General features: G+C 40.9%; 1 protein-coding gene across 7 annotated transcripts in view; it reads right to left on the bottom strand.

Annotated features, from left to right (window-relative positions):
- FXR1 (FMR1 autosomal homolog 1) overlaps nt 1-12,546 on the bottom strand; it is a 32,785-nt gene that overhangs the window by 3,128 nt on the left and 17,111 nt on the right. For 2 of the 7 annotated variants that reach the window (XM_083504160.1, XM_083504159.1), the window contains 10 exons: nt 12,303-12,396; nt 11,435-11,551; nt 11,134-11,304; nt 9,799-9,877; nt 8,004-8,113; nt 7,148-7,234; nt 6,531-6,738; nt 3,924-4,130; nt 3,564-3,764; nt 1,245-1,325 (listed from right to left, as the gene is read on the bottom strand). In XM_083504160.1, coding sequence (XP_083360286.1) covers nt 1,245-1,325; nt 3,564-3,764; nt 3,924-4,130; nt 6,531-6,738; nt 7,148-7,234; nt 8,004-8,113; nt 9,799-9,877; nt 11,134-11,304; nt 11,435-11,551; nt 12,303-12,396 — 1,355 coding nt within the window. The remainder of the gene's footprint in view (nt 1-1,244; nt 1,326-3,563; nt 3,765-3,923; nt 4,131-6,530; nt 6,739-7,147; nt 7,235-8,003; nt 8,114-9,798; nt 9,878-11,133; nt 11,305-11,434; nt 11,552-12,302; nt 12,397-12,546) is intronic. The other 5 variants (XM_083504162.1, XM_083504161.1, XM_083504164.1 and 2 more) reach the window with 3 other exon arrangements.

Here is a 12,546-nt window from a genome sequence, read left to right as displayed (position 1 = left end):
ATCATTTAGAAGGTGATGTGAGCCTATAAACATATGGCGCTCCCTTATACCGAGTCAGACACTGGTTCCTCTAGCTAAGTACTGTCAATACTGACTGGCGATGGCTCTCCAGGGTTTCTTGCAGGAGGCTTTCCCAGCCTTACCTGGAGAAGCCCTACCTTGGTCTTGGGATGGCTCAGTCGGGAGAGAATGAGACTCTAAATCTCAGGGTTGTGGGTTTGAAGCCAGCGTTGGCCAAAGAGATTTCGGCATTGCAGGGGGTTGGACTAGAATGGTCCCTTCCAACACTAACATTTTATGATTCTATGCTGGGGACTAAACTGGGACCTTTTCTATGGAAAGCATGGGCTCTGTCACTTAGCAACAGCCCTTCTATATGACTTTCTGGTATTTTCCAATTCTGTGCTTCTGCAGAAGCAAATTTACGCCATCATTTGACAAAAGCTGCAGATGGATTGTGTGTGGTATGCCTCTGTTGTTCAATAGCTTGTTTAAGCTGTTGTGTGGGGATAATATAGCAAACACAACACCAATAATTACTTGAGTGAAATACAGTCACTACATTTTAGGGGGGGGGGGATAAAAAAAATACTTAGCACAACAAACGAGGAATTTACAGGTGCAACACTTAGAATTATACTGAAAGTTATTTTACACCTTTAAAATATGTAAGGTGTTAGTATGCATTTTAAAAAAAATCTGTCAAACCACAATTATCAAAGCATGAACATGCAACAATTTTTTATTTTAATTTAGTTGTGATTTCTGGTGTTCTTAAAAGCAAGAGATGTAAGTTTGAGTCAAAGGACAGGAAGGCTCCATGCATCCTGGTTTGCTACAGTACTAGAACTTGGCTAACCTACCTTTTATGCATATTAAGGAAAGATGCCAGAAGGCCGAAGGGAGAGTCTGTCTGACAGTGTTACTTGCAACATGGCATACATACCCTTGCACCTATGACATTCATTTATTGTTGTCCTCTAATTTCAACATAGATTAAAGTAAAGTCTATGCACACTTTTACAGTGGAAGTACACCAAATAAAAGGCAACAGTATTAGTTTCATTATAAAAACTAGAACATGCCCCACTGACCATTTCTCATCCTGCAGTTTGATTAGTATTAAGCAATCATTATTTACAAAAGACAGCTTTACATATATTTTAGAAGGTACACAAACAGCAAACGCAGAGCATTCCTTCATGCTTGTGACCCGAGGTGGTTCACCTCTCCACTCAAGTTACCTGGCTGTCTATCTTCTGCCTGACCCCTGAAACGACGCCTGCGACTACGATTGCGTCGCTGGGGTTTTTTGTCTCTATCATCTGCAATTGCAAAGTTTTACTATGAACTTTCTCGGTGACCAACTTGTTCTGCTGGCAATTTAGCACACAACACTTTCAAAGGAAAAAGTATTCAGAATGGCTAAGTAGCGCAAAAAACTTACACATCAGGGGACTGAAAAAGCAACTGCAACTCTGTTTAAGCTGTTATCACTAAGTTGGTACTGAAAGTTAAACATTGGCTAAAGAAATTAATTCCCCATCTCATGAGAAAGATTTTTTCCTTGGTGTGATTTGCTTAAACTGTAAATGGCTATTCTTAGACACTGAAAATAAACCCTAGACCTGAAATCACATACCGTATTTTTCGCTCTATAACACGCACCTGACCATAACACGCACATCGTTTTTAGAGGAGGAAAACAAGGGAAAAAATATTCTGAATGAAACAGTGGACGTATCATTTTTGTGATTCATGCTGTGGCCACAGACATGTGATCTGATGGTGAATTTGGGGTGACCCAATGCAAAAATCCTGAGAATCCCTGTGGATCCATGCTTTGTAACCACGTTTTTGCACCATTGCAGCCCCAGGCAACAGTGGGTGCGTGATTTGGGGGGGGGCAGGCTGTAGCCATGGACATGCTATGTGCTCTGATGGTGAATTTGGGGTGACCCAATGCAAAAATCCTGAGAATCCCTGTGGATCCATGCTTTGTAACCACGTTTTTGCACCATTGCAGCCCCAGGCAACAGTGGGTGCGTGATTTTTTTTTGGGGGGGGGGACAGGCTGTAGCCATGGACATGCTATGTGCTCTGATGGTGAATTTTGGCTGACCCAATGCAAAGATCCTGAGGATCCCTGTGGATCCATGCTTTGTAACCACGTTTTTGCACCATTGCAGCCCCAGGCAACAATGGGTGTGTGATTTTTTTTGGGGGGGGACAGGCTGTAGCCATGGACATGCTGTGTGCTCTGATGGTGAATTTGGGGTGACCCAATGCAAAGATCCTGAGGATCCATGTGGATCCATGCTTTGTAACCACATTTTAAGTGGGGAGGGAAGGAAAAACACAGAAGGCTAAGAATGCAGGAGAGGGCTATAACGTGAGGAAAGGAAGGCAAAAGTTTCCCCCCACCCACCCACACAAGCCAGCCACTGTTTAAGGATTTCATCCTTTTAAATGGAAGAAAGCATATTTGAATGCTGTGTGTCTCCAAAAACAAAAAGCAGGAAGTCAAATCAGAATTTTAAGCCGAACCTGTAATCTCTCTTCCCTTCACAAACATTGTTCCCTCCGGAGCAGGGACAGGATAGAGCGAGGGACGCTCTGCTTTCCCCTCTACTTGCCTGGAGGGGAGGGGCTTTCCCTGCTCTTTGTTCGGACGCTCTGCTTTCCTCTCTACTTGCCTGGAGGGGAGGGGCTTTCCCTGCTCTTTGTTCCGTTTGAGCAAACACAGCAACGAAACAGAGCAGGGTGGGCAGAGAGACCCTGAGGCAGAATGCAGGAAAGCAACAGCTTTCTCACGGAGCTCCCTTCTCCCTGAAGCGCGGTTTGATTTTTGCCTTATTTTTCGGCTACAGGGACCACACATTCGCTGCATAACACGCACAGACATTTCCCCTTCCTTTTTAGGAGAATAAATCTGCGTGTTATAGAGCGAAAAATACGGTACACAGAAGCCCTACTTATTTTTAAGTATGTTTTGAATCACAGCCTTAGAGGAGCAAGAAATGGGGACTCTTCTCCTGGCCTCAATTTCCTTCTTCCCAAAGTTCATTTAGCAAATTCAGCAATAAAACTACTTAAGACCTAGAGAAGGCAAAGGGGACTCTAATTCTTGAGAAGTAAACAAATATGAAATTAAGGCCTGGCTCCTCTGAGTTTCCCACCAAGTCGATAGCAGATATCTACATAGAATGAAGCCTTATGAATGAGTTCAATGTATGCTCTGCTATCCCATTACTATGGACTAAGGCTAAAATTGGACTGGATGCATATATGGTAACAGGGTAGCAGAGATAGGGTTGCAAAACCCTAGATATGACATAGATATCAGAAGGCATCTCTAAGACAACAATCAAATGAAAGTCAGCCTTTCCAAATATGTGGTCCAAAATATTCCAGTCCAATATAGAGCTAAAATCTTTTAATACTGCAACAGATGAGGACACAGTTTTGAACCACAAGGAAACAAGTAGAATAAAGTGCTAGTTAAGAAAATGAAGAGCGACTATAATATTTTTTAGACAGAGCTGATAAGGCTATTTACATACCTAAGCCATTTTCATTAACAGATGCTGTGTCAGATTCTGTCATTCCATCCATTAAGACAGCATCCTCATCAGTTCTTCGTCTACGAGATCGCCTACGCCGGTTAGTGCTGTGGTGTGATTCACTTGCGTCTGTGTCTGCAGTCTGGTCAGACTCTGTGTTATCAAGTAAACTGTAAGGGTTGCTGTCTGGGTCTTTCAGCACTTAAAGGAAATGACAAAACCAGTAAGAGCTCGTTTTCATTTAACACTGTTTTCATCTCATATTTTAACTTTAAAATATTAAAAATCAACCATCATCAAGAAACAGGGAAGTAGTTCAGTGCAATCACAACACACAAAATACACCTCTCAAATACATACCAGAACTTATAGAGGACTTCCCACCGCGGGGACCACCACGTCCACGACCTCCAGAAACACTGCGCCCTCTTCCCCCTGGTGGACGCCTTCTGCTGTCACGTTGATGTCGACTCTCCCTGTCATCATCTCCTGCTAATGACCAATCACTCAGTTCATCTTTCCTTTCCGATTCTGTTTCAGAGGGATTTGAAAGCTCAGAATTTGTTCCTTTACAATAAATGAGAGGGAGAGGTGATAATCAAGTACTGTTCTAGTACAATTTTGAATTTTATCAGAAGAATGCCACTAGCAAGGAAAGCTGAGATACATGCAATTTTCTGAGGCACAACATTCAGGGATAAACGTTTGCTCTACAAGAAGAAAAGTACCATTCCCAGAACAATGCACAACGTAAGGCCAGTGCACCAGTGTCTGAAACACATAACAGAACTCAGTACAAAAAACTAACTTGACAGATTAGATGAGAAATTGAACTCTGCAGCACAAACTAGATGCCAAGGTGCATGCATAGCATGTGAAGTAAACCTATTTCTGCACAATCTAATACTGAATATTAGTAGAAAAACTTCATTCATACACACAAAACAGAATAAATGATCACTAATGGGAACCATATCAGAGTGGATCTGAAAGGGGCTTCTTATGTATGTAATTGTGGATGCTTCAATTTCACCTTAGCTTCAACACAATTTCCATGTAATTTATCTATTTGCCACAGAATGCAGAGCTAACTGAACACCTAAACTACTACTTTTACTCTTGTAAAATCTCAATCTGTTACAGATAAAGAACACCTTGCCAACACAAACAAAAAGTCTTTCAGTCAGTCTAAAACCCTACTGCTGATGGTCTTGGGTTATTAATAGCCCACAGTGCTCAGTTACGAAACAACATGGCAAGGAGGGATAAAAGATGTTCCTATGGAAACATACACTATGATGCCATTATATAATGGACAACTGCAATATTACTAATTCAAATCAAAACATGTAAACAAGGAGGAGGGCAGGATTTCCCATTAGAACTTGGGCTGTCAATATGTGACAACTATAAAGGCTTAAGAAGAGAGCCCCAAACCCCTTGAAGTGGTGGCATAAAAAACAACAGAAATGGAAGCCTCTACTTCCAAACATGCCTATTATTCCCAAGTATCCCACTAAGCAGAAACACGAAGGGCTGGCTGCTGAAAACTTTGTCCACAGTGCATACAGAGGTCCAAGATCCTGAACTTGCTGCCACCTCTTTTCACAAGCAACGTAGAAACATGTATGTGGAGCCTGGCATGAAAACAACTCTAAACCTGAATTTACGCATCACATTACCACATATAAAGTAACAGTAAAATTACGCACTCATTGGAACAGCTATAGAGTACCTTATCAGGCAACCCATTTGTTTGTTAGGAGATCATTATTTTGCTGTAGCTAACACTAAATGATATATTTGAAAGATCTGATCAATTTAGACCAAGGTGGACAACAAGCCTCAATACACACTACAGGCCCTTCAGCTATAGTTGGGCTTCTGTATACCCATTTTTGTTAATGTTTGCAGAAACTAGTATGGAAGTATGCTGCCAAACAGACAAGACTATTTCTGAAGTTCGCATTCAGTTATTTATTTTTGATGCTCTTGATTTCCAAGTTAAGTGACAACTCTGGATTTCTTTAAGTGTCAAAATCTTTTAAAAGCTATCAAACACTGGTAATAAAATTCAAAGCACAGCATGTCCACCATTCACAGCTTGGCCTGCACTACATTTTTATAATTTTCTAGTTGTATTCCTCACAACAGCCCTGCCAGTTAAGCAGCATTATGGTTTCCCATGCTGCAGATGATGGGACTCAAGAGGAATAAAGGAAGCTGTTTTATATTGGGTTAGACCACTGGTCAATCTAACCCAGTGAAGGAGAACTTTAGGCCCCAAATTCTTAAGATTTCATTGAGTTTCATAAAGCTCAAACATTCATACAGGTTCAAGAAGGTCTACCAATATTGAACATAGTTAATGGGGTTGTGTGTGCAATCACCTTTTAGTGATATGCATGTGACCTTTCATGAGACCAATTTAATTCACAGATGGGAGTATATAACCTTGAGACCACCATTACTGATTGAAATAATTAGACTATCAGGCTAATTTAACACCATTCACTGTTGCTGAAAGAAACAAGGCAGGCCAAATTTCACAATGGGCTGCCTAGGAGGCAAACATTGCTCATTATTGAACGCACCTAACTAAATTAGAAAATTAAGAAGTGAAAACTAGATTCTCCTGGATCTGAAGCACCAAATGTGTGAGAAATGAGCTGGAGAGTATGAGGTCCTAGGCTGAAAGGTCGCCCCCTCTACCTTTCATCTCTACCACAAAAGAAATTTATCTTATTCCTGCTTTAAACACTTGTGTGAAATTATTCTTTGAAATGCTTGTAAGGAAAGAATTATGAGCTTCCAGATCAAAATTTGGTATCTAATCTAATCTAGTCTATTCGAAGCAAATTCCTGCACTGTCTACTCTAGACTGGCAGTGCCTTTCCAGAGTGTCAGGTAGGTGATGCCGGGGACTGAACCTGCGACTTCCAAAACTGATCTTTAAGCATAACTTACCATAGCCAGAGGTGTAATTGGGGCCTCTCCGTCCCCTACCTCTTCCACTATAGGATCTGGAGCCTTGTACAGAGGAAGGGTTGTTCTCATCTGTGGTATAACCCTTTTCCTTTTCGGGACCTCTGGTGGATGAAGGTCTGAACCCCATGCCAATCTGACGTAGCTGCTCATCAATCTGGAGCCTCTCCATCCGCAGCTGTTCCACCTCCTGCATGGACAGTTACACTAAATGTAAGGCAAGTCCACTGTTTTGCTTTTTTTAAAAAATGTAATTTTTAAAACTTACACCCCCTATTTCTATTGTAACAATATTCAAAGCAGCAAACAGCTCTTTTAGTCCTAAGATTCAATTAGGACTATTCAATGCACAGTGCTCTCAGGGCAATAATGCTTTGAGATGTAGACTGAAATACCCACCGAAAATCAACATGTTATGATGCACTGAAAAGTACCGTGATTTTGAGACAACTTTCATCCACATTGCTTTCAGAGCATTTGGGGTATGCTGTTTGCTACCTTCTGTGTTTCCAGAGCCAATACTGATCACCTTCACAAGTCATACTATTGTGCATTCCCATGATTCTGAAACTGCTGTCTTTCCCACAAAGAATGCTTACCTTCAAATAGGCAATATGGTATTCAAGAAGCACTTGGACATTCCCAATGCTTTCTTTAGTACCCACAAAGACAAACGGAACCATTCCCTACAAAGATAAAATGTAATATTGTTGAAGCACAAAGAGAGAAGCACAAGCAAATAATGCCTACAACCCAATGTACAATTAGACAAGTGTAACCGTACACTGGGTTGCAGCCTGTTTTTATTTTTAATGGGAATTTCTACAACTTTCTATACCATGGATTCAGTCTACCTGTGGGCCTTCTCTCAGTGGATAAAGGGGATAGGTGTAGGGAGCATCCCCACATAAACACAGCAAATTATCACACTACCAAACTTTTTAGTATTAAGACAACTTAAAAGAAGAAAGCTGAACTGCAGTTAGAATTATAACCTAAATACTCAGAGGCAAAGTCTGAAGCCAAGACAACCTTAGCTTGAAATAACCAAAAAGGTGTTAGATAGCAGTTGGCAAAACCCACACATGGCACCACTAAACATTTCGACCTATCAAATGGCACCCCTAAGGGGAAAGGCTGCAGCTCATGGAAGAGAAACCACTTTACATGCACAGTCCCAGAGAGACCCCTGTCTGAAACCCAGGAAAGCTGCTGCCAACTGCCAGTCATCATAAACAATATTGCGCTAGATGGATTAATGATCTGACTCTGTCTAGGCAGCTTCCTGTGTTCCTACTGCCAATGTAGTAGCATTTGTGAGTGACCCGTCCATCAGGCACTAGGCAGAAAGAATAATCTAATGCAGTGGCTTTTCTATCATTCTGCCACTACAATTTATCCACCCCTGCCACCCCTTGGATGTATTACAAATTCCAAATAAGAATTAAAACTTACATCTTCTCTGGGCAGTTTGTTCTCATTGTCTCCTTCAATCCTCACTCGCACAACTCCAGACTTGTCCACAATTTCCTGAATAACTTTGCCATTTTTGCCAATAACTTTTCCTTTAATAAAAAAATAATAAAAATTGAGATTTCTCAAGTAAAGTAGCTGAAAGGCTGAGAACAAAAAAATTCCCTTTACAATCTCAAAATAATTAACATAAAAGTTATTTATAAATGGGTTCATTAAAAACACAATACAGTCATACCTCGGGATGAATACGCTTCAGGTTAAGCATTTTCGGGTTGTGCTCCGCGGCGACCCAGAAGTTACGTAACACATTACTTCCGGGTTTCACCGCTCGCGCATGCGCAGACGCTCGAAATGATGTCATGCACATGTGCGGAAGTGGCGAAACGTGACCCGCGCACGCACATGTTACATTCGCTTCAGGATGCGAATGGGGCTCTGGAACGGATCCCGTTCGTATCCAGAGGTACCACTGTACACATTTTCTAACAATGAGGTTATTCCATGTTTCACTCTGTTAGGGACTTTCAGAAGATTGTTGTAACGTGTTTATAATCAAGCAAACACTCAGATCTGACTACTGATTACTACTGAGGAATATGGAAGAAAAAGAGGATATTTTGCCTTAACAAGTCATGTCTCTTTTCTGGGTATGAGAGGCACATTCCAAAAAAGGGAAGACCACTTCCTCAAGACTACAAGGCAGAAGTTGATGTTACCCAAGGAAGAGAGCTCCCTTCCCGTAATCTGGAACAGCAATTACTTGGGACACACAATTCTTAACAGGAGGAAGATGAAAAGTTAAAAGGTCAATGAACAATGAACTGATCCAAAACCCATGGCAGATGGAATCAGAAATAGTGAGACCAAATGTTCAGTCTTACTCAAAATGAAGCTTCACCATGTAGGAAAAAAAACCCTTTTCTCTCAACATCTGATGTGCAGGATTAGAGGAGCATCACTCCAGTCCCATGTCACTTTCTACTAGAGCCTACTCCATGTCTAGCAGAACAATGGTTGTACCTTACAATGACCCCAGGGGGCAAGACTACAATGCTTCAAGTTATCAGTAGGCATTGTCCTCAGGTGGTAGGGAAGAAGAGTGAATGAGTCCCAGGCAGCAGCTAAACGAGAACTTGGTCATGAGGAGACAAAGGGAGAAAATATTTATATTCTCCCTCGGTATCATGACCAATACACCAAGGATGGCAGGCAGATGAATGAGCCCAGGAAGCGACCATAGTGTGGAGAAGCAATAGGTATCATCTGCTTAAAATTTCTCTCTCAGGAGAGAGGAGTGGAGCTGCACTTGATCACTGCCTCTGCAAGGAGATAATGAACTGAGTCACTTGAGGCTTCTTAGCTCCTTTGGCAAAAAGAGGAAGAAATTAAGAAAAATGAAAGGCAGGAATCGAAGCAAAAAGAGTAGGCTGAAGAGGCACAATTGAGGGGAAGGATTGCCTACTCTTGCTTTCCAGCCTGAAAGAAATTAACTGAGGGTAGGGAATCTATTTGGACTCAGTTCCCCTGGATAACATCTCCTTCAATTTCCTGCTTCCTCTTCCAAGGAAATAGCCTTCCCATGCTCCTCTAACCATAATCCAGAATACTCCATTTGTTAGTGCAGCACTGTTCTCTATATACACTCCAATGTATCAGCCACCAAAATAGTAGTTCAGATGTGCCATTAAAGAGTGAGGAGACATCAACATTTTCATACTGAATAGGCAGAGGGAGGGTATTCAAGGATGTTAAAAGGTTTATTACTATTACATACCCACAAGACTCCTAGGAACCTGAATAAAGTCCTCCACAAATTCTAAATAGCTTCTAGCCTTTTTTACTGCCTCAGCACTCTGGAAAAGAACAGAAGCCATTCGTAAACACAATATATTAAAAATTAAAACCCCTTCCAACAGTTAAAACTCCTTCAGGCAATTAACATTTAAATATAAGACAGGAGATAGGTACATAAAATCTCATTTGCAACTTACAAATGCTAAAGAAATATACACATTCATATTATTAACTGTGAGATTACGAACTGTGTGATTGGAGTCTAGTGGCCTAAAATACAAGGAGATTTGGGGAAATTTCTGTACTATTTTTATTTTAAACTCTGTTATTTCTCAGTTTTCTTCAAGTAGCCTCATGCTTCTCTACTCCTATCCCTAATAACCAAACGTTTTCAACAATTTATATACCTTTAAGCACCGTGATTTCTAAAGGAATTTACAACAAGATCAATCACAAGAGACAGTGTTTAAGTGCACAGAAAGGGATATAAATACATGCAAAATACTACAGGAAAGCTTCAGTGCAAGTGAAAATAAAGCAGTGACTACGAGTTTCGTCATATAAACTTCCATTCAGACACAAGTAAAAACAGCCTTCTATACAGAAGCGGTTCCTGACTGGGAGTTCCTTGAACCCTAGGAGGTTCAGACAACCCACCCAGGTTATTTTCAAACACAGGGATAGAAAGTTTTTCAAAAGGTCCATGGCTTGGCTTTTAAAAAACAGGGGGTCCTCAATACTTAGCTAATTGGGAACAGCTACTATGCAGCATTCCCTTCTAGCAAATGCACGGTGTCCTTAAAAAGGCTATGGAATTTTTGGAATCTTGTGCTCATCTCATTTTTATTTATTTTATTTTAAAATAGTTCCATGTCTCTTAAGGTAGCTAACAAGAAAATTACAAAATATCAACAAAAACCTAAAAACACCTCCCATACATACCAATAAAATCCAATAAAAAGCATACTTGGCCAACTCATTAAAACATTTTTCCACAGCAACAGCAACCCAGTCTAACCAATAAAACTTAATTCAAGAATCAGTCACTTGGAAAAGGTATGTTAGCCTTCCAAAACTACTATAGTTTGGCAGCCTGCTGCAGATCCACTGCAGGGAGTTCCACAGCCTTTGGGGCCACAATGGAAAAGGTCTCTACCAAACTCCCTGATCCTTGGACACCGGAGGGAGGCATCTATTGCAATTTGAGGCAGGCTGATATAGTTGCAGGCTCATGCCAAATTCAGACCACTAGGGCAAGTAAAGAAAAAGAACGCCACACAACTACAAAGATAAGAAACCCCTTGTTTCCTTTTACCTCTCCATAGATCCTGAAAGTTCCGGTATCTTCCTCAAGCTCAATTGCAGTAACTCCTGGAACCTTCCTGGCTTGCTGTATATTACTACCATGTGTTCCTATTGCAAGTCCCATTAAATCTTCTCTGACAACAAATTCCTCGTGAAATGCTGCTGCAAGCTGTTTTGTGCACTAGGGAGGAGGCAAAATAATTTGTTTACAACAGCAGAACTTCAAATATGAGAACAGCTACATCAAGACTGGAATTGAGAAGGGAGGTTGAAATTGGGGGGGGGGGGGAGCCAGTATGAGGACAACTCACTTCTAGATGTTTTGTTGCTTCTTCATTTCTTGACATAAGCATTATCTTCGTTCGAATGCTGCGCAAATGCATGTCACTCAGGATATTTACTCTTTTCACTGTTGCCTCACTGGCAGACTGTAGAAATAAAGTAACAATGATACAAACAGCATTTCCACTTTACGAGGCAATTTATAGCTAGAGAGCCCTCATTTTATTTAACAATTCCTTGTTACAACTGCATGTTTTGGAAAAATGTGGCAGAGGTTCTTCCGTTACTCAGAAGAACATCAAGGAATGCTTGTTGTTTTTTGGTTTTTGAAACAAGGTCAGCAAACATTTATTTTCATCACTGGATCAAAATGGTGCGATGGATTTTGTTTGGGATAGCCTGACCTACTATCGGCAGAAAGCAATGCCCATACAGATGCATCAGCTGCGGCCGGAAATGTGGATGGGGGTGTACACAAAGTTATGCAATGTATCTTGGCACACACACCCTTCAGCCTGACCCAGCTGTCTTGTACTGCAATATGCACAGAAGTGTCAAAGGCAAAATAGTAAAGCCTGGGCTTTAGCTTGCATGAGATCCTCTGCCTACTGCTTCTGCCCACAACTTTCTACCCTGGAATCTCCAAAGCAAATTTCTCACTCACAAGCAGAAAGCTTCTCAATATACCCAAGTAACAAGGTATCTTGGAGAACTAAGCTGTGCTTAGAACAGACTCATTTGAAACAATAGGCATTGATTTCGATGGACCTACTCTGAATACAAAGCTGGAGATAACCTTCAGTCTTCAATCTTTTTTTTCTCCCTCATACACAATCGTAACATTAGCCAAAAAGTAAACTCACACAGTGATCAAACCAAACAGAAAATATACCTTACCAGTACTATTAGCTGAGCAGTTTCAGCCTGGTAAAAAATTCTGCAGGCTCCTACAGCTTTCTTAAAATCCTTATGGGCACTTTCATTAGCACACCTAGAAAAATCAATTTATAAATTAATTCAGGTGGCAGTTTTATCAACAAAACATGCTGCTGTATAAAACTGCAATACTCGAGGCAAAGCATTCAAAAGCATGAAAAAAAATCCAATACCTTTGTACAAGTGAGTGCAGGACACAGATATG

Source organism: Podarcis liolepis (genome assembly GCF_965112155.1).
Source record: "Podarcis liolepis genome assembly, chromosome: 5".
NCBI lineage: Eukaryota > Metazoa > Chordata > Lepidosauria > Squamata > Lacertidae > Podarcis > Podarcis liolepis.
Note: the sequence above shows the minus strand (reverse complement) of the source record. Positions and strands in the feature narration are given on the sequence as shown.